The 23,036-nt window shown below is 40.3% G+C and overlaps 2 protein-coding genes across 2 annotated transcripts in view; one reads left to right on the top strand and one right to left on the bottom strand.

Moving 5' to 3' along the window:
- Positions 1-8,176, top strand: part of LOC129749894 (insulin gene enhancer protein isl-1) — a 114,787-nt gene extending 106,611 nt beyond the window's left edge. The window contains exons 6-8 of the mRNA XM_055745015.1: positions 3,862-4,024; positions 4,095-4,307; positions 6,956-8,176. Of these exons, the coding sequence (XP_055600990.1) occupies positions 3,862-4,024; positions 4,095-4,307; positions 6,956-7,123 (544 nt within the window). The 3' untranslated portion in view covers positions 7,124-8,176. The remainder of the gene's footprint in view (positions 1-3,861; positions 4,025-4,094; positions 4,308-6,955) is intronic.
- A 13,437-nt stretch (positions 8,177-21,613) lies between these two features.
- Positions 21,614-22,990, bottom strand: LOC129742320 (uncharacterized). Its single transcript, XM_055734211.1, has one exon. The coding sequence runs from the start codon at positions 22,988-22,990 to the stop codon at positions 21,614-21,616; it is 1,377 nt and encodes a 458-aa protein (XP_055590186.1).
- Between the last annotated feature and the right edge of the window lie 46 nt (positions 22,991-23,036).

Genomic DNA, 23,036 nt, shown 5'->3' with positions numbered 1-23,036 from the left:
ATTTATCCAGCAGTAAATTGAACCCGTCTATTTTGAAGCGGCATTAGTTTAATTATTAATGAGTTCATAAACGATTACGCCTTTTCGAAAACTGGGCATTTGAGAATTTGATTTGTAACTTTTGAACGGCGCAATAGGTGGCACTTTTTCAAGTCCATTTTGATCATATTTTTTGGATGTCAGCATTTGAAATTTTACACACATTTTTGAAATTTTTTTGTTCGAGCTTGTACGTCTGTTCTCTGTGAAGATACTTAGCTGGATAGAAAACTTTTTAAAATGGTGCACCACAATTTCTCAAATTCTTTTATTCCCCCTTGAATCTCTAACTCTCATTTATCATCAAATTTTTCACAACACCAGACAGTTCGACAAAACGGAGTTCAACAGATAGAACTATCCATATATTTTCGGTCGAACAGCACTAAAAATTGACAATTGAATTAAAATTTACAACAATTTGTTTAATTTTAATATTATAGAATTTTCAGTTCCGAAAAAATACGTCTGTCACATTCAATCAACGCCTACTTCTCATTTTTATAAGAGAGGTTGATTGAATACGCAAAATTTGAGACCTTCCTGTTTCTGGGCGCAGTCGGGATGAAGGTGGAAAGTTTCTATGCATATTTAGTTGGTAAAGCTCGAAATTATTTCGAACAAATGTTCCATGTGACGTTTTTTAGATTACTAAAAATACTTTTGTGATGTTGGCCCTTCTTGCATTGGAATAGGAAGAATGTGAGGAATCCATACCAGTAAAACATACATTTGGACATAATTAAAGAACTCATTAAGTTGTTTTCGACATAGGATCAGTAAAAACTGACTTTCGAAACCATCTGCATGTCGACAAGATTTAGAAATTTACCCGCAAGCTGAACGTTTTTGCCACTTATTCCTGAAATAGGATTGGTCGATATTGGATCGATCTTTGCGAGATCGATCTTTTTAACTCAAATTTCCGATATTTTGGATCGATTCTTTAGCCTTGGCAAAATCGATTAATTTTAATTCCTGGACCATGCTGAAGACTGCTTTTCATTATTGGTACTTCCATGCCAATAAAATCGAGACCGCCTTAACATATGTATTTTCCTGAGGAAAACTTGAACTGTTATTAAATACTCAAGTAATCGAAAGTTACATAGAACGGTCACTTGAAAGTTATTCTGCTTTAAATCACGCTTTAATATTCTGTAGCATTTTACTCGGCTAAAGATTTAATTTCTTATCGATACTTTCAAGTCTTATAGCTAGTTTGCCGAAATCACAGAATTATGCATAATTTCACAATTTTTTTGTAAATTTTCGTCACAGAATCTATGTCAAAGATCAGAGAATATTGAAAATTTTCACAGAACTAATAGAATTTCTACATTTTGTACATACTTTCGAAATTAAGAATTTTGATATCACTATTAACATCATGTTTTTAATCTAATTAATTAAATATTATTGTATTTGTAATGAAAATTTACTTTTTCCAATGGAATTATTAAAATACGATTAAATTTGTGGACTTTTGTATTTGACTTTACTACAAATTTCATGACAACAGCATCACAGAAAACCGTGACAGAATTTTGAGATCAAATTAAAGAGCAACAAATTTTATTTGAAAAAAAAACACGCCTGTTCAGCATTCTACCGAGTTCACAATAAAAAAGTTTTTCTAGAAAAATAAAGCATTCATTTTATATTTAAATTTGAATTATAACATTTCTAAAATTATAATTTTAATATTGCCTCTATTCTTAATGAAAATTATACTTGAAAAATGTGGATGCTGGAAGAATTGAACTTTAACTGTGTCTGAATTGATGGTATTAAAACACCAGCGTTAATTAAAATCCGTAGCCTTTTCAAAATTACCATTTCACCAAGTGAATTAAATTAAAATAGTTGAATTGCTTTAATCAGTAAAATTAGAATATTAAGCCATATTCTTATCTAACTTGTTCATAATTTTACCTTGAAAGTATGTCGTATGTAAATATGCATATATTTATTCTGTTTTCGACAGACTAATGTTGCCTGAACTTTTTCAGCTCATATCCAGGCTATTTTATCTAAAAAACTGGCAAAATCCAAACGTTTAATATTTTCAACCGAAAATTCGGGCAATAACCAGGTTAATTTGGTAAAAACCCAGAAATAACTCAACAAAAAAAAACTCATCAGCAGATTTGAAATCGTGTTTTAGGTTTCCAAAAAACCTATCATGATTATTTTTATAAAACTTGCTCAAAAAATTTCGTTTTGGTCGCATAAATAAAACATTTTTACAACAAAATTTGTTTTTTTTTTTTGTTTTTTTGGCAAATAAAGTGAATAAATTCGAGCTTTTCCAATGAAACCGGGCAACCGGCTGGACTGAACTTTTCCAAAATTTTATAATAAATATCCGTCAAACCTGGATAAAGCCGAGTAATCTGGCAAGCTTAACATACACTCAACCAAAGTCACGAAAAGTTAAACATTCTGATGATGAATAAGAAAACTTTTTTTTTTATTACTCACACATTTGCTGTTGAAATTTTTGAGCTTTCCTATCGTTTTTCAATATTTACTTCAGCGCGAAGCAGCCCTTATGCAGCTCTTCTTACAAAAGTTCAAAAGATCGATCTTGAAGAGATCGATCCATTGGCTTAGATTTTTTAGGTGAATCGATCCTGGAGCCATTCAGCTTAATCGGTCTTGGGAATCGATCTTTTCCAGAAGATCGAACAATCCTATCCTGAAATAATACAACTTCTTGAATTTACTACTTTTTTCTCCCATTGTAGAAGATTTTCTTGGCCCCATAGAAATTAATTTTGTCTTGTCTCGTCGAGATCTTTTGAACCGTACATTATAATCACATGTGGGATGTTTTTTTGCTGAAGTGCCGAAAAAGCCATTTGTATTTCAAACGAATAAAAATAAGCTTAGACTTGAACTGTGGACAAACTTTCGATTTGGAGGATATCGAAGGCCTGAGAGACTGAGAAAACGAAGAATTGATCGGTCGAATGTTTCTAGGGAAATATCAAACATGCTACAATGAAAAAGTAAAGAGTAAATTGAAGTTAGTAACGACCTGTAACGACATTTGATTATGGATAGGAAGATAAAATATATATCAAGAAAATAGGTTTTGTCCTTCTTTGGCTTAATTTGGCATCATGTTACAAAAAAAACCATCTGTAGAGTGATATAGGAAGAAATTTGGTGGAACGATTCTTGAGGTGAGGCGCACCTCGAAAATAATAAGATTGGTTCTTCCATTCGGCAATAAGTATAAATTCTTATGTTGAAGTAGGAACAAACCATTGCATAATCCGTTTAATACATCCATCTCTGTTTGTTTTTGTAAACGATGGATTTTATTCTTCCATGGCGACCGTCAAAAATCTAAAAACTTCTAGAGCGATAATTTTGCGAAAACCCTGTTAAAATGTCTTTCTGTTATGCCGTGTCTCCAATTGTTCCTCAGTATGATAAACAATAGTCAGCGTTGAAAGTAATATTTGTCAAGAAAACTCGTTGTAGCTGCAGTTGCAAATGACCAGACCTCGATCCTGTCATGCCGCGGTGAATTGAAGTCATAACTCCGGTCTTCGATTGTGTCAATTTAACACCTGAACTGACTTGTGCGAATTCAAACAGTCAAACAGATTGACTTCCAAACAGTTTTGTTTGTTGGCTACCGGTTTGATATTTTCCGCTTGATTGACTTTGACAATAAATCTTCCCCTAGACATTACACAGTCACACTTCATGAGGAGGTTAATTAATTTGTTCAACCCTACCCGACCAATTTGTTGGTTTTCTCAAGTTTTATTTGATTTAATATGTGATTCTTTTTCTTTCTTCTAGAACCTGCTACAACGCCAATCCCCGACCGGATGCCCTCATGAAGGAACAGCTGGTTGAAATGACCGGCCTTTCGCCACGTGTCATCCGAGTGTGGTTCCAGAACAAGCGCTGTAAGGACAAGAAGAAAACCATCCAGATGAAGATCCAGATGCAACAGGAAAAGGTAGTATCCCGCAGCATCCACCTCTCAATTATGCCCTCAAACTAAGTCGCAATTTTCTCGTCCCCGGCAGGAAGGTCGCAAGCTGGGCTACGGAATGCAGGGAATCCCAATGGTCGCCAGCTCCCCGGTTCGGCATGATTCTCCACTGAATCTGCACGGTCTGGAGGTAACCTCCTATCAGCCCCCGTGGAAGGCGCTGTCCGACTTTGCGCTGCACTCGGACCTGGACGGAAACGGAGTCATCAACCCGCACACGCCCGCCTTCCAGCATCTGGTCAATCAGGTTCGACCTTTGTTACGATTGTCGATTTTTCGATCCTAAATTGATCCTAAATCCTAAATAAATTATTCTAAAATATGAACCATATCTGGAATCTAAATCTGAAATCTGAATCTGAAATCTGAATCTGAAATCTGAATCTGAAATCTGAATTTGAATCTGAAATCTGAATCTGAAATCTGAAATCTGATTCTGAAATCTGATTCTGAAATCTGAATCTGAAATCTGAATCTGAAATCTGAATCTGAAATCTGAATCTGAAATCTGAATCTGAAATCTGAATCTGAAATCAAAATCTGAAATCTGAATCTGAAATCTGAATCTGAATCTGAAATCTGAATCTGAAATCTGAATCTGAAATCTGAATCTGAAATCTGAATCTGAAATCTGAATCTGAAATCTGAATCTGAAATCTGAATCTGAAATCTGAATCTGAAATCTGAATCTGAAATCTGAATCTGAAATCTGAATCTGAAATCTGAATCTGAAATCTGGAGCTGAAATCTGAATCTGAAATCTGAATCTGAAATCTGAATATGAAATCTGAATCTGAAATCTGAATCTGAAATCTGAATCTGAAATCTGAATCTGAAATCTGAATCTGAAATCTGAATCTGAAATCTGAATCTGAAATCTGAATCTGAAATCTGAATCTGAAATCTGAATCTGAAATCTGAATCTGAAATCTGAATCTGAAATCTGAATCTGAAATCTGAATCTGAAATCTGAATCTGAATCTGAAATCTGAATCTGAAATCTGAATCTGAAATCTGAATCTGAAATCTGAATCTGAAATCTGAATCTGAAATCTGAATCTGAAATCTGAATCTGAAATCTGAATCTGAAATCTGAATCTGAAATCTGAATCTGAAATCTGAATCTGAAAACTGAATCAGAAACTGAAATCTGAACCTGAAATCTGAAATCTGAATCTGAAATCTGAATCTGAAATCTGAATCTGAAATCTGAATCTGAAATCTGAATCTGAAATCTGAATCTGAAATCTGAATCTGAAATCTGAATCTGAAATCTGAATCTGAAATCTGAATCTGAAATCTGAATCTGAAATCTGAATCTGAAATCTGAATCTGAAATCTGAATCTGAAATCTGAATCTGAAATCTGAATCTGGAATCTTAATCTGAAATCTGAATCTGAAACCTAAATCTGAAAACTGAATCTGAAATCTGAATCTGAAAACTGAATCAGAATCTGAAATCTGAACCTGAAATCTGAAATCTGAATCTGAAATCTGAATCTGAAATCTGAATCTGAAATCTGAATCTGAAATCTGAATCTGAAATCTGAATCTGAAATCTGAATCTGAAATCTGAATCTGAAATCTGAATCTGAAATCTGAATCTGAAATCTGAATCTGAAATCTGAATCTGAAATCTGAATCTGAAATCTGAATCTGAAATCGGAATCTGAAATCTGAATCTGAAATCTGAATCTGAAATCTGAATCTGAAATCTGAATCTGAAATCTGAATCTGAATCTGAAATCTGAATCTGAAATCTGAATCTGAAATCTGAATCTGAAATCTGAATCTGAAATCTGAATCTGAAATCTGAATCTGAAATCTGAATCTGAAATCTGAATCTGAAATCTGAATCTGAAATCTGAATCTGGAATCTTAATCTGAAATCTGAATCTGAAACCTAAATCTGAAAACTGAATCTGAAATCTGAATCTGAAAACTGAATCAGATTCTGAAATCTGAACCTGAAATCTGAAATCTGAATCTGAAATCTGAATCTGAAATCTGAATCTGAAATCTGAATCTGAAATCTGAATCTGAAATCTGAATCTGAAATCTGAATCTGAAATCTGAATCTGAAATCTGAATCTGAAATCTGAATCTGAAATCTGAATCTGAAATCTGAATCTGAAATCTGAATCTGAAATCTGAATCTGAAATCTGAATCTGAAATCTGAATCTGAAATCTGAATCTGAAATCTGAATCTGAATCTGAAATCTGAATCTGAAATCTGAATCTGAAATCTGAATCTGAAATCTGAATCTGAAATCTGAATCTGAAATCTGAATCTGAAATCTGAATCTGAAATCTGAATCTGAAATCTGAATCTGAAATCTGAATCTGAAATCTGAATCTGAAATCTGAATCTGAAATCTGAATCTGAAATCTGAATCTGAAATCTGAATCTGAAATCTGAATCTGAAATCTGAATCTGAAATCTGAATCTGAAATCTGAATCTGAAATCTGAATCTGAAATCTGAATCTGAAATCTGAATCTGAAATCTAAATCTAAAAACTGAATCTAAAATCTGAATCTGAAACCTAAATCTGAAAACTGAATCTGAATCTGAAATCTGAACCTGAAATCTGAAATCTGAATCTGAAATCTGAGTCTGAAATCTGAAATCTAAATCTGAAATCTGAATCTGGAATCTGAATCTGAAATCTGAATTTTGATTCTGAAATCTGAATCTGAAATCTAACTGAATTCGATCCATAATTTAAAATTTCGAAAACAGAAATCTCATCATGAAATCTGATTTTTTTTTTGGTTCACATTCAAGTTTTCTAATATTCAGGTTTTATACAATGATTTTTTTATTTCTGTTTGACCTTAAATTTCAAATGTATGTTCTTTTTCCTAATATTCTCGTCTTATTCTATTTGCAGATGCATGGCTACGACGTCGGTGGTGGTGGTGGAATGCCCCAAATGCCCCCACAAGGCCAGGGTCCTCCAATGGGGGCTCACATGGACATGAGCGGGCACCATCCTGACAGTACGGATTCCTACGTGACATATCTGGAGAGTGAAGACAGCATGCAGGGCAGCCCGTAAGGTTGGAGGAGATACAATTAAAAAAAAATAAAAATACACAACACAAAACTCGCGCAACTGAATCCCTCAGATCGTCAGCAGATCGAGGTTGATCAGCAGATAGTTCAGTAATTTCTAGAACCATTTTTCCTCCCGGAAGGAAAACGGTTTCAAAAAATCGCAAACAGGTGGCAATATATGTTTTTAGTTTTAGGTAAGGCTGCGGAAATGTCCTGTGTAATGATAATCTAGAAACATTTCAAAGATATTCTTAATTTATTGAAACAGAAAAAACACGCGGTATTTTATTTTCAAACCAGTTTTGTACCCTCGGATTTCTAGCCAATCGTACTTCAGCTAATTCGGTTTAAACAATCTTGTAAATAACTGTAAATGAGGAATTAAAGTAAAAATGTATCATAAAAAACAAAGCAAAAAAAAAAACTAATCGAGCAAGTTTTGTTAGCAAAAAAGGCCGGTATCAAAAAAACTATAGAACCTTAATCGGAATCGGGCATTTTTCGCTCATCAACCCAAATGATGGTAGTAGAATAATCAAATTCTCAAAGTTACAATGGTCTCTTAAGTGTTAAGCCGTTTTTTTTTGTAAATCAATTATCTGATTGTACATACACATGCGAACCACAGAAAATCCTACCGGCTCACCGTTATAATTTATTAGTCTTAGTGTACCCAATAGGAGGATAAAAGAGAAAAGGAAAGTCGCTACAAGAAAACGCAGGAAGGAAATCGACGGAAGTTGAATCTAGAACTGTGATTCGGTTTTTAAAAACGGCGCTGATAACAAACAGAAAAAACTAGCATTTTAAATCAGATCACATCAAATTAAAACAGACAGTGTGAATAGAATGAAAACCATCAACAGTAAGAACAACAAAAATTTCAAACACTTTTGAAACTTGGCACGTAAATAGCACAACCCGGAGCTCTAAACCTGTAAACAATTGACCTAGTTCGAGCAAGCGCAAAACCATGTACGATACACTCTGGAACCATTAACTGTAATGAAGAAATAAACTAGATCGATTATAAATCAGCAATTTTAATCTGAAACTCTGCTTGTTTTTGTTCAGTCCGAAACACTCTACCTTTTACCTTCATATTTCAAACATCCTATTTATGTGATCAAAAAGTATGCTTCCTATAACACTGAACCCAACCGTCTTTAAACTCGTCTCGAATGCTTATTCGAAATCGACGAGCACAAGCAGAGAGAGTCCTGATGTCCATTGTTTTGTTCCAGTAAGTAACAAGATAATGCATGATGGTGGTACTAAGAAAGACATCGAGACCCGGATTAGAAAAGTCCAGTTTTAGTTTGAGAGTGTCTGAAACATCTGGCGGTCACGCCAGATCTCTCTACGAACGAAAATCCGAATCTTCAACTCAAACGTCAAATCCGTATTGTTGTACGGGTGCGAAACTTGGTGCACATATGCGGTGACGACGCGCAATGTGCAAGTTTTTGTAAAACGCTCCTGCAGAATATTTTTCGGCTCTTGGTACCCTGGCAACTCGATCTTAAACGTGGAACTGTTATCAAAAGGCGCTAGGAATCGAGATTCAGGAACGTAAATTGAGATGGATTGGGCACACGCTGCGAAGAAATGAAAACTAGATTTGCAGAGAGGCGCTTGACTGGAATCCAGATGGGCGTCGAAGAAGAGGCAGGCTCAGAAGCTTCTGGCGGCGTAGTCTTTTTTTATTAGTTGATCACCCAGGTGGTAAATCCTTTTTAGGGATTGCATTCCAAGGAACAGCTAGACACCACGTCTCCCCACTTTGCTGCCCTGGGTCCATGGGTGCAATTGGTCGACTCTAGATGCTATGTACCCCTACGCCTTAAAGCCCACCTAGGGCCTCTGGCCACAATTCCCATCCGGGCCGGCAACGAAGACTGTACCCGTGATGTGAAACCAAGTCCACGCTTCTGTGATCATCGGCTTACTCGGTTTCAAGACAAAACTCCAGCATTTATACCTGTTTATTCCAGCGGATATTTCCCTCTTTCCAAGTGACTTTGGGCATTCTAAAATATCTTTGGAAGAAACGCATAACACTTCGCTGTGATAACACGTCCATCCGTCACAACAATATTCTATCAACTGAAGTCGTTCGTTTTTTTCAGGATTTCAGGATTTTTCAGGATTTGCCTGATTTTTCGAGGCTCAACCTGATAACCTTATAAACCATTAAATTTCCCTGATTTTATAAAATATGCCTGATTTTTGCGAATGCGATGAAAAATGGGTAGTAAGGAATTGGATTAGGTACCATTGCTGAAGTTAAAAAGTGAAAATATGACTCCCTTATAAAGATTCCCTTTAATTCTTATTTGAAAAAGGGAATCAAAGGGAATCTTTGGATTGCTTTGATTCAGTAGAATTATTCAACCAGGTAGGGCCACAACACATATTTTAGTGAAAATGTGGAGCCATGACCAACAAAATAAAAGAAGTCATCACTTTGAGCAAAATTTCCGTTACTGCAACGTAGCCTGATGTTGTCAAGAGCCTGAAAGAGAAGAAAATTTCCGAACTGACATTTCACTACCGCACTGACGTTTTGGTACCAAAATGCAATTGAAATCAAAGGGAAACTGACGTTCTGGTTCCAAAATGTCAGTACGGTCCGTTTGTATGTGAATTGACAGTTGCTTCAGTCCTTTTGATTTTGCCTGATTTTTATTTCACCAGCTCCCTGATTTTTGAAAAAAAATGTTGGCAACCCTGCTCGGAGAATTGCACCAATACCAACCCTCTTGAAATCGTGCAGATTCACAAGTGGTAGTATTATTTGTACATCAACAGATTTTTTTTTTTTTGTTTTTGATAGGAGTTTAACCCATTTAGGTCATTCTTCCTCGATGAAAATGGTGTTTAACCCATTATGGTCATTGGGGTGGTTTTTAGTTCAGACTTTATGCAAGAGTTTGGCTTTCCGAAGGAAAGCCAGAACCTTGGTCTCTTCTTCCGGGCAGTTACTTAGAATTTCCCTTAGGCTTGTTGCAAGACGGCAGGTCTGTCTGATAAGATGGTATTGAGGACATGTAACCAAGATGTGTTTGATGGTAATTTCTGTGTCGCAGCATGGGCAGATTGGAGGGTGGCTTTTAGTCAAAAGATGTTCGTGTGTGAGGCGAGTGTGGCCGATACGGAGGCGGGTAAGAGCCCTTCTTTCATTTTGGGTCGGTCTGTCTGTCCATTTAACCGTGGAGTTTTTTATTTCACGCAACTTTGCATGGAGATTGGAGTTCCATTCGATGTCCCAGGATTCTTGTAGAGACCTTCTTATGAAGTTGAGGGCATCTTGTTGAGGAATGGCTATCGGCGGGGGATCCGAATGCGTGGCTGCGGCTGCAAGTCGATCGGCGGCTTCGTTTCCGGGGATTCCGGCATGCCCCGGTACCCAGCAAAGGGTGATTTGCTTTTGGAGAGCTATTTTGGTGATGGTTGGTAGCCAAGGGTGTTTAATGTTGCCGTGTGACAAGGCGGAGAGCACACTGGCCGAATCGCTGAAGATGACAGTTTTTGGATCGTATGTTTCAGCTGCTTTTAGTATTGCGAATGCCTCGGAGCTGAAGACCGAACATTGCGATGGGATAGGTAGGCTTAGATTGTTGTTACCATTGTATACGCCGCTCCCGACTCGGCCGTTGTTGGTTTTGGAACCATCTGTGTATGCGTGAGGGAGGTGGCCAAATTTATGTTCCACAAGCTGTCTAAAGTGGGCTTGAATGATTGTTGGGGGATCATTTTTTTTAATAACTCGCATCAGGCTTAAATTTACTATGGGAGTTTTATCGTTCCAGAAACTAATACGAGGTTCTGGTCTGGGGCAGATCGGTGGGATTTCGTTGCCCGTCAGGTTGGAGAGGAGGGTGTTCGTTCTAGCAACCATTTGGTATTCGCTGGAGCCCCCATTTGAGAGCCAACGCACGGCTTTTGATGATAGAAGTTTAGCGATTGTGTATTTGAATGGGGTTTGGCCGCTCTCAGCCATCAGTGAACTGATTGGGCTGGTGCAGAAAGCGGAGCCAATGATTCGTATGCAGCTATTGTACACAAGGTTCTTAGATACACTAGGTTCTCCGACTTTCACAGTAAGTAGGCGAGGAGTGAGCGGGGCTCTCAATGAGTTTGTTTATTTTTTGCTCAGCTTTTCTGTGGTTTGTTGGTAAACAAACTTCATGAGTTCCGCATAGTTGCATAGCCTACATAGCCAAAATGGCTGAATCGGGAATTCGTTATTCGGGAACACCTCCTGAATATATACGCACCTTGATTGTACAGAGGTTCCAATTTGTTGATGATTTCTGAACTAGCTCGGCTGAGTAGGCCCAGCCCGTGTAGGATTGAAGGAAGAAACCAACCGTGGAGGAAGCGAAAGAGGGAATCTCTGTGAGCGTGGCTGGTTTTGTTGGCTAGGATTTGAAGGATGGATAACTTAGCTTTGGCATTCTTTCGAATCTGGTTCAGATGAAGATTGAAGTTTAGTCGGTCATCCACCCAAATACCAAGTAGGCGGGTGGAGCGGGTCAGTGGTATTATTTGGTTGTTGATGGTGAGGTCGGGCAATTTCTTGAGTTTTCTTCGATTTGGACCGATATGTAGGAGGCAGGATTTACTGGGTGAGAACTGGAAGCTCACAGTGGGTGCCCAGTTTGCTATTTCGGTCAAGGCTTCTTGGAGTCTTTTCCTGGTAGTCTTGGGAAAGGCTGATGTTGATATGAGCAGAATGTCGTCTGCGTAGACCAGTGCTTGTATGTTTGGCGGGATTTTTTGGAAGATGGAGTTGATTGCGATGAGGAATAGGGTGGGGGCTATCACTGATCCTTGAGGGACCCCTCCGTGGACTGTTATTTTTTCGGAGCGAGTGCCGTTTACGAGGACTTGGATGCTGCGATCTGATAGAAAGTCAGTTATGTAGTGCATTATCCTTCCTACTATTCCCCATTCGTTCAATTGATTTATGATAGCGACTCTGTCGACACGGTCGAATGCTTTAGACAGGTCGAGAGAGGAACACTCTGTATGGTAGTTCCTTTGGGAGGGTGAATCAAGAAGCATTTCTAATTCTTGAAAGTAGTCGTCGGTGGATCGACCATTACGAAAGGCATATTGGCGATGATCTAGCAGAGACTGTCCTTCGAGGATGGCGTGGAGTCGTCGGTTTACCATTCGTTCCATTATCTTGCCAGTGCAGGCCAGCAAAGTAATGGGTCTGTAGCTATCCAGGAGGTGAGGATCTTGTTTAGGCTTTACTATAGGGATGACTAGACCCAGTTTCCAGCAGTTGGGGAAAGTGCCATTTATCCAGATTTCATTGAAGATATGGAGAAGTGTTGTTTTGCCGGTGAGTGATAGGTTTTTTAAAAAGGGGTAACCAATATCGTCGGGGCCGGCTGAGAGGCCCTTGACTTTCCTGAACGCTGCCTCAAGTTCGTCGAAAGAGAAGTTGGTGTTATAGATCCTTTCGTTCAGGGATGGGTTTGTTGGCAAAGGTAGCATAGTGGTGTTTGAAGGAGATGATATGGATGCAAAGTGGGAGCAGAAGGAGTTGGCTAGGGTGGAAGGGTCGTTTATGTATTTCTGGTTCAGGAGAAGATGGAAGGGATTGCTTCGGTGTTCGCCGTTGAGTATTTTTATTTTGTTCCAGAGAACATTGGTTGGGGTGTTTGGATGAACCTCTTCTGTGAATTTCTGCCAGCTGTTGGCTTTGGCGGTGCGAACTACGGCTCTGGCTAGTGAACGGGCTGTCTTGAATTCTGAGAGTGCCTGTTGTTTTCTAGGATCATCATTTGGAATTCTTTCCAGGTATCGTAGTGCTTTCCGCCTTTTTTTAATGGCGGAACGGACTTCTGGACCCCACCAAGGGACTGCAGTCTTGCCGGGGACGCCGCTGGTCCTCGGGATGTTTTTAGTTCCTGCTTCCAAAAGTATTTTTGTGAAAGAGGGGATGCATAACGATGTTTCAAGGGCTAGGGATTTATCGACTTCCATTTGGTATCCTATCCAGTCTGCCTCGTCGTACTTCCAGCGAGGTCTGGTCGCGGATTTAGGTGTAGGGTGTTCGAGCTTAATCAAGATAGGGAAATGGTCACTGCCGAAGGTGTCGTCAAAAATTTGCCAACCAAACTTTGGTCCGAGCTCCCATGAGACCAGTGTGATGTCGATAGCGGACATATTGCCGGAGGCAGGGTCTATTCTGGTTGGTTGCAAGTTGTTTAAAATAGTCAAGTTTCGGCTTAAGGCTAGGTCTTCCAAAAAGGAGCCTTTATTGGTGGTGTGGGAACTGCCCCAGCTAGTGGAGTGGGCGTTTAGGTCACCCATGATGATGAAAGGGGGTGGAAGCTCGGATAAGAGATGCTCTATTTCACTTGTGAACTGATGGTAGGGCAGTTGTGGAGGAATGTAGAGAGATACGACGGTTATGTCTATCGGTGTGTGGACTCTGACACAGACTGCGTTTAAAGTGGTGTTGATGTTGAGAAGTTTGTATGGGGTGTTGATTTTTACGGCTAGACCGGCGCCTTGGCGTGATGATGGGTCGGATATCGTATGTAGATTGTATCCTTTTATGATGTTTTGAGGGATTTTGGAGTTCGTAAGTATGTCTTGGATGGCAAAAATAGTCGGTGAAGCATTTGAAAGGAGGATTTGAATATCAGGAAGTCTTTTTGTGAGGCCTCTAGTGTTCCACTGGATGGCAAAATTTTGAGATTTTTTTTGAGCGGGTCGGTTAGTCACGGTGGTATTGTAAGATTGGTTCTGCATTCTATTTAGTGTGCTTGACGATGTATCCATATTTGTTTGGGATAGGTTTAATTTAACGGTTTTGGTTTTGTGACTTACCGAACTGCTTGGAGGGGTCTGGTGTTGTAGTTTTACCTGGCTGGGTGGTTTGCGAAGTGGATGGGAGAGCTTGATTTTTCTGACCGCGCGATCGTTTTTTCTTGGGTCGTTCCTTTGTTTGGCTTTTTATGGGGTCACCTCCGGTGGGGGAGTCTTCGGAGGATGTCTTCCAAAAGCGCTTGGGTGTGGAGATTGTGCTAACTGTGGAGCTGTTACTGGTCATGTCGGTGTCGCTGTCAGATTCCTCGTGTGATCCTGGATCCGGTTGATTTTGGTTTTTCACTTGGCTTGTGAGTTTCTCAATTTGGGTGGTGAGACAGGCTACCAATTGTTTGAGTTCTGATATTTCCTTGTTCTTGTCGTTGATTGCGGAATTTAAGCTGGCTTGGTTGAGTCGCTGTTGGACTGATGTTGTTTGGTTTTGGCGGAGACGATATTCTTTAACAGCTTCGTTGTGTGAAATGCCCTTGTCGGTCCTGATTTTAATTATCTCCTGCTCGGCCTGGAAGGCAGGGCAAGATCGGCTGTTGCTGGGGTGGGAGCCTTGGCAATTTACGCAGTAGGGTGTTTTTTGGCAGTCTTTGTGGCTTTGCTTTTCTCCGCAGTTAAGGCAGGTGACATCATTCTTGCAGTGCTTTTTGGTGTGTCCAAGTATGCCACACTGCAAGCAAGTCATTGGTCGAGAGTAGTACGGACGGGTTTGAGCTTGAATGAAGCCGAATCGGATGTGGGTGGGAACTAGGGTTCCTTGGATGGTTAGGACAAAGGTGTTGGTGGGTTGAATTTTTCCGTCAATCTTTCTGGTAAATCGGTACACGTTGGTTACCCCTTGATTGGCAAGGTCTTTGGTTAATGCCTCGTCAGTAGCGCCAGCAACTTCCAGGCAAGTTACCACGCATTTGCAGCTGTTGAGTGTTGGGTGGAGCTCTACGGTGACGGGAGTTGAATCAATCAACTGTTTGACGGATAACAGTTTGTCAATTTGCTTTTGGGATCGTACTTTGAGCAGATAAGCTTGTCCTTGGTCGCACGGGTGTCCTCCTACGATTTGCCCGGCGGCGAGCTCGACGGTTTTTGAGATTATGAATGGGTAAGTTGGCAGTTTGCTGTTTGGGGCGGGTTTGAGCAGCAGGAACTTAATCGGTCCGTGTGCTCCGTTCGGATCCATCCATTCAGGGATTTGTCTTTGATTGGAGCTTGATGGGATTGGGGACTTTCCCCATGGCGGGGTATTTTCCCCCATGGCGGCGGCTGTGCACTTATTTTATGCACTCGGAGATTTCGAAGCTGGAGATATTTTTCCTAGCTTGACGGTGAAAAAAATTCACTACAAAAGGATGTCTGTGATAGAGAAGATGGGCACTTAAATACGCTTGTGCGGGAAACACGTCCGAACACGACACAGGATCGAGATAGACTCACATCAACAGATCACATATTGATCCTAATGGAAAAAAAAAATTAAAAATTAAAATTAAAGATACTACAAATACAATGGTCTACACAAAACTTAAAGCTTTAAGGATTTTTCTTCGGAATGCATCCCTCGAAACGTCAAAATCAAAATGTTTGAAGTAGCGGTTGAATGTCTTGATTACACCAATAAGTGCTGTGTTAGCCCCATAATTATTCAAACGAAGAGGGACGTAGAGCTGGAAATCACGATTTCTCATCCACGTGGTCGTACGTTGAGTTGAAGACCTTCCAACAGTGCTGGACAATCAGTTCTGGATGAAAGCAAATCAGCTACGACAGAGGCTCGTGCGGCGGTCCTGCGGGCTTGCAGCGTGTCGATGTCGATTAAGCTACAGCGGCTCTCGTAATTGGGAAGTCGGAACGGGTCTTACCGGCTCAGGTGTCGAAGGGCGAATCTCATAAAGGGCCGTTGGATAGCCTCAATACGCTCGGAGCCGTTTTGGTAATAAGGGCACCAGATAGCAGAGGCGTATTCAAGGATCGAACGAACCAGACTCTTCAAACAGTAAATAACTTTGAAGTCTTTCGCAATGCGGAACAGTAGACCTAGGCTTCTAGAAGCTTTATCGACTATGTAATTGGTGTGAATCTTGAAATCCATCCGTTTGTCAAGAATGACACCAAGATCTTTCACGTGCTCAACTCGAGCAATAGCCTCGTCGCCGAGAAAATACACTGCATTTGATGGAAGCCGCTTACGGGAAAAAGAAATTGCTGCACATTTACTACGATTCAAAGGCAGACAATTGACATCGCACCAGGAGGCCAAGAGGCTGAACTGGTTCTGCAGGAACTTGGCATCCTCAGGGCCGGAGATAGGATAAAACAACATGAGGTCGTCTGCGTAAGCTAATTTTGGTCCATCGAGGAGCAACAGCACGTCGTTGAAATAAATCAAGAATAGTATTGGTCCTAAATGGCTCCCTTGAGGCACTCCAGAGGTGGCGAAAAACTGGTTAGAGAAAGATTCCGCCGTTCGGACAATAAGTTTCCGACCTATCAGGTAGCTGCGAAACCATTCCAGTAGAGACCCACAAAAACCAATACGATCGAGTTTGGCGATAGCTATTTCATGGTTCACTTTGTCGAAAGCGGCTGACAGGTCGGTGTAGATGGCATCTATTTGGAATCCTGAAGCAAAACTGTCTTGCACCTTAGACGTAAACGCCAGCAGGTTTGTGATCGTAGAGCGCTTAGGCATAAAGCCATGTTGATCATAAGAAAAATATGTTTTGCAGTACGAGAAGATAGGGTCTAAAACAACCAGCTCAAAACGCTTGGCAATAGCGCATAAGGCAGAAATACCGCGATAGTTGTTGACATTCCTCATGTCGCCTTTCTTGTAGACCGGAAACATGTAGGCTTTTTTAGGATATGTGATATGCAGCGCTTCAAAAAAAAATGGCTGGTATACCGTCCGGTCCTGCAGAATAACTGTGTTTCAGCTTCACGGAAGCCTTCAAGATGGTATCATCGTCGACTGCAAAATGAAGTGCTCAAATGAGGGACGTTGCTTGTTGCACTATTTCACTGCTCCGAGGATATTGAGCCAGAGTCGAAAATACTACGAAATTTCTATGCGAAGAGATTACAGATTTCACGGTCCGATGTATATCGCCGACGAATCATCCAGGAACATGTATGATGGTAAGCCGGATTCCTTCCGTTGATCCTTGATGTACTGCCAGAAGGGTTTAGGTTTGGTTTTAAAACCTCGCTGAATCCGGATTAGGTAGCTCTGATAGCAGCGCGTGCTTAGTATTTTATAGGCTGAGTTAAGTTTGCGATACTGATTTTTGGCCTGAAGAGTTTGTGCCTGGTGTAATAACCGAGGGCTTTATTCTTCAGCGTTTTCATTTGCTGCAACTCTTTCGTGACCCAAGGTGCTCGTAGATTTGAGACTGCAGAGCGTTTCGGCACATGGCGATCGATAATGTAGTTGACAAGGTGAGCGAAACTCGAAGAAACTCTCTTGTCAACTGGCAGCGCAAATGGGACGAGGATGAGCAGGGTCGGTGGTTCCACTCGATTATCCCAAAGGTAAGCCTTAAACCATGGTTTAATAGATTGAACTTGAGTCGGGATTTTATTCGTATATTTTCCCGTCTCATGTCCAATCATTGTTCCTTAGACGCGGTACTCTATCGTTTTGATATTGCTGGCAGCAATCTATGTGGTTGTGGCCAAGGTTACCATGACATCGAGCATATTGTTTGGTCGTGCGAGGTCCATCTTGTCGCCAGAACGAATTTTATAGACTCCCTTAGGGCCCGAGGAAAACCACCCTATGTTCCAGTGAGAGATGTGCTGGCTGTGATAGACTTGGACTACATGTTCGAAATATATCTTTTCCTAAAAGCTATTGATCTTCGTCTATAACTCTTTTTATTTTCACATTTCACTATCTATCTTCTATCTTTTCTTCAAAAAGTGAACTAGATATAAGCACACAATTGTAATCAAACAAAACGAGTTTGGCTCCTTAAAGCCTAAAGGTATGAGCCGTTTCAAATAAAGAAATTACAAAAAAAAAAAAAAAAAAGGTGAGCGAACTTACCAGCAGCAGCGTTTGGATCAGAAGGGTCCAGTTCAGATTCCCAGTTGATGGTGTCCAGAGTTTGAAAAATCGGCACTTTTAAAGTTGTTTAGTATTATCACTCCCGGGTTCCCGAATTTCGGACACGTTTCAACTTCCCGTTTTACTTTGACCATAAAGGTCAACGACCGACAATAAAAAAACGCGAACTGTGCGGAGTGAAACAAAACGCGTGTATTCAGATTGGTGTATTCAGACTACTGACTACTGATCGATGATCACTACCTAGCAATCTACCTAGCTAGCCGGCATTCGTCATTAGTACACAAAGTACTCTATTGTTATCAAATGATAAGCCGATCGTTATCCGAACTGATAGTAGATATCGAGAGTTAGTGAGCGGAAAACTTACACCGTCGCTATGTGCTAGGGTGTCTACAATATTTGTATTGACGGATTTAATGAACTCAATGGCCCTTATTCTGCGCCGCGCGTGACGTGATGATTCTCACCTCACCTCGGAGTCACCGTGAGATTTGTCACCTTATTCCCGAAGTCGATGCGGGTAAAGTGACAGTGGTTCATTCTAGGTGAGTGACCCAATGAACACATCTGTCAAATCGGAAAAATTTTCTTGGTTTGTTTTGATTTCGACCACGATTCTAAATTTCGGAACAAAATTAAAGAAAAGTTAGTTGAAATTTCGGTGCAAAAATAGTCGCGATCGATTGGTCCTCGTTAAGCAAACATTGTGAGGTTTGTGACAAAGCTGATGTAACATAATTTTCGGGAATCGATAACTGCTGCCCCGACATACCAGAACACCGGAAGCCAGATCCTGATGGTACCAGTTGAAAAATTATTGGACGTACCATCGATATTTGTGTGTTCGAAGAGAGCTGTTGATCAAAAATCGAAGGTTCCAGATTGATATGAAGCCAACGGCAATTCGGCTAAATACGGAAAGGATGGATGTCCGATTCGAGCCAGTCAAAGGGTGTTTATGTTTGGCGCTCTATAAGAGGAATTCCGCTGACGGCTTAGATGGATTATTTCAATTCTTCGATGGCAGAGGAACGAAAATAACCAAACATGTCCGCAAGGCAAGGTCAACAAAAAAAACCAGAGGTAAAAATAATCCGAAAATTTTTAAAGTTATCGGCCTAATTTTCTATTGTGCTTTCTAAGACAAATAAAATTTTCGATGGAAATGTTTGAAACATTTAAAAAATGCTAGAAAAGTTGTTTTATTATTCCCAAAACTATGATTATTCCGCTTCACACAAATTTTTAATTAAATTTCTAACTCGTCACCACCTGAAAAGGTACCGACAATTGTCACCTAAAATCGTCACCCGAATGCGACGATTCTCACCCACGGTGACTACGAGAATATAGGGTAAGAACTCACAAATTCATCCGAAGTGACGTTCCTCACTTAAACCGACTGCTGGAATAGAGTGACTTGGGTGACTCTACTATCGTCACGTCACTCGAGGCGCAGAATAAGGGCCAATATCTTTTCCAACATATGCCGGCCGCCTTGATCTCTCAGTGAGATCAACTTAATCTGTTTTAACTAATTAATCATAATTTTCAACTAAATTTAACTTTTGGCTCCTACTATAGACGAATGATGCCGATTTTGATTAAACTTCCATCTGACTAATTTAATTAGTAATTTGCGCACTACTGTATCTTCTGCTTCTTGCTCTGCTAAAATTAACTCCATGGGTAAGTTAATACGAATTGCGTATCTAGTCTTGGTTGGACGAAGTTGTGTTTCACATTACTGCTCGGATTGCTTCTCAGACTGCGCACTGGATTACTGTGGATCGTTCTGTGGACCTGTGGACCTTCTCCGGTTGTTGACCTCGCTGCTTCTTCGTACTGAACTGTTGAACATAATCTTCGACTATGGATCTTCTACTGCTTGCTACGATACTGGACCTCTTTTTCTCATCGAACTGCTTCTTCTGGTGACGATGATCTTCGTGGATGACCTTCTACTGCGATGCTTGCTGCGTGGGTGGCTTCTGCTCAGGGGGGTCCCCGATGCTGCCGTGATGACCGATGAATTCCTATCAATAATATGAGAGGGTGCTTTTTTAACCGTATTAAAGAACAACACATTAACTTGCCTGGTTCGCGGAGGCCTCCTTGGCCTCCGCGCTCCCCTCTCCTCGCCGACATTGACTTCCATCTGGTGGATACTTGCGTTGCCATTCAGGGTACTGTTGTGCTTCGTTGAACCGTGGTGACTAAACAACAAGCTGGCCATTCTAGTCGTCAATCTCCCGTAGTTTTGCTCCGGAGGTTGAAATCGTCAAATCTTCCCCAGGGTGACAGATACCGTCAAACGGGGCATCATGCAACAGCGGGGTTCGATGCAACATTTATATAACACTACATAGAATCAATTTTTAATTTAATGTATTGCAATAAAGTTATCTTTTAATGATAACAAAATGATGATGACATAATTTTTCGCATCTTAAGCTAGTTGTCTTAAGTTTTTTATTTTTATGTAAAATTTGAAAAATCGAGCAATAAATGTACAAATTTTAACATGTTTTGAAGTCGAAAAAAACTTTACCCAGTATGACGGATCGGCTTGATAAAATTGCCTACAAACTTTTTACAGGTTTCCTCATGTTATACCAACATTGTTGGTGTAAAAATATTTTTCGAACAACCACCCAATTTTTTTAAATGAATATTTTTAAAATTCAGTTTGGTGTCTGGGGTTAAATGCAACAAAATGCAAATCAAAGAAATACCTTGTAAATCTCGTTCCCATGTGTTGGAATATGAATGTTTTGCATCACGCGTTTGTAAACATTTAAATTTCATTCATCCAAACATTTATTTTTATGATTTCAGCTTGTAGAATTTTTCGTAGTATTATTTAGCCCCTAAATGTATGCAGCATCTCTATTTTCAGAAAAAATGTGAAAATTTGTTTTTCCAGACCCAAAAACTACTGCAATTGGTGTTGTCATGCGTAATGGTCTTTAAGGCATCGCAAATATATTAAAAACTATGAATTTTCGTACGTGTTCATAAGATTTTTCATTAAACACAAAGTTTGTTGCAAGTTACCCCATTTTCAAAGGAGGGTGAAAATCGCATGTTTTTAGAAAATTAAAAATAACTGAAGAAACCAATAATTTTTTTAACTACGCCAATTTGATGCCCCAGCATCCTTAAAACTTTTGATGCATAAAGGATACGATTAACTGTGAACATAAGTTTTTTAGAAGCCATTGAAGTTGAAAATTGTTGCATGTTGCCCCAGTTGACGGTACCTCAAAAAATAGCAAACGTTGTGCTTCCTTCAATGTGGGTCTCTTTTATAAAAATACATGCAGCTGTGCCTGATTCATGCATCAAGGCTCAGAACAGACTTTCTCATGCAACATCCTTGGACTATCACCAGAACAGATACAGATTACCTCATACTCAGACGGTTTTTCAAAATGAAGTGTGCGATTGAGCCCAGAGTGGCTCAGTAATTCGTGTGCGACTGGGAAAAAAGATTCGGATTAGCTTTTTGAATTTCAAAATAATACATAACTTAACTGGGTGTGCGGGGGCTTGTGGGCCCCCGCCGGTGGAGGAGTCCTAGTTCTCCCCTTCTGAAGGTGATTCAAGATTGTCGCGTATCGGCAAAACACAAATTTTGCAGATTCCCCTTTTAAATAGTCCTTGATTAGCCGTTCGCACTGTTACGGCTCTGACGATGCCATCTGCTCCTGGATGGACTTCCTCAATTCTTCCGAGAGCCCAACTCAACGGTGGGAGGTTGTCCTCCTTGAGTACAACCAAGGTTCCTTTAGTCAGGTTTCTCCTCTGTTCTGTCCATTTGTTTCTGTTCTGAAGATTTGACAAATATTCCTGCGACCATTTTTTCCACAAAGTGTTCATGTAGTTCTGCACACGCTGCCATGCGGATAACCGATTCTCTGGGATGCCTACCAGATCAGGTTCTCTGATTCCTTCCAAAGGACGTTGCATCAGGAAGTGGGCTGGTGTTAGGGCTTCGTAATCGTTCGGATCGTTACTCAAAGGGGTTAACGGTCTGGAGTTTAAAATTGCCTCGATTTGAGTAAGAACAGTAATCATGTGATCGTGTTCCAAAATGTGGTTTCCGATAGTACGTTTGTACAAATTTTTGAAGCTCTTTACTGCTGATTCCCAGAGTCCGCCAAAGTTTGGGGAACGTGCAGGAATAAATCTGAATTCAATGGAATCATCTGAAGCTGCCCTTATCACATCGTTTTGGAATTGCTGCTGTTTGAACATCTTATGTAGATCTGCTAATTCTCTCCGAGCACCAACGAAATTCTTGCCGTTGTCACACATTATAAGATCAGGTTTATTTCGGCGAGCTGCGAACCGCCTAAGGGCCGCGATGAACGCCTGCGTTGTCAGATCTCCGACCAATTCCATGTGAATCGCCTTAGTAGCCAGACATATGAAAACTGCCACAAAACATTTGACTGGCCTACATCTTCGATAGGGGTAGACAATTTGGAAAGGGCCACAATAGTCCACACCTGTTTTCCGGAAAGCGATGCAAGGGTTGACTCGTTCCGGAGGGAGGTCGGCCATCAATTGGGACTCAATTTTTGGACGAACCTTGAAGCACTGCACGCATCGATGAATAACCTTCCTGACCAGATCTCGTGCCCGTGTTGGCCAGAACCGGCCTCGAATCAAAGAAACCATCATCTGCTGTCCTGCATGGAACCATTTTCGGTGATACGATTCTGCCATAACTTCCGTGAACGGGTGACGATGTGAAAGAATGTAGGGATGTTTTCGTTGATTTGAAATCGCTGCATTTCTGAGGCGTCCACCGACGCACATTATTCCGTCAAGAAGTATCGGGTTAATCGAAGCTAGTGGAGACGATTGACGAACACTTCCTTTCTTCTGCAAATCGTGTAACTCTTCGGGAAATGATTCTGCTTGTGCCAAACGGACTATGACCCGCATAGATTCCTCTAATTCTTGAACTGCCAGGGCACCGGACTTCCTACAA

Source organism: Uranotaenia lowii, chromosome 2 (assembly GCF_029784155.1).
Source record: "Uranotaenia lowii strain MFRU-FL chromosome 2, ASM2978415v1, whole genome shotgun sequence".
In the NCBI taxonomy this organism is placed as follows: domain Eukaryota; kingdom Metazoa; phylum Arthropoda; class Insecta; order Diptera; family Culicidae; genus Uranotaenia; species Uranotaenia lowii.
The sequence above is the reverse complement of the archived record's forward strand: the minus strand, read 5'-3'. Positions and strand labels throughout refer to the sequence as shown.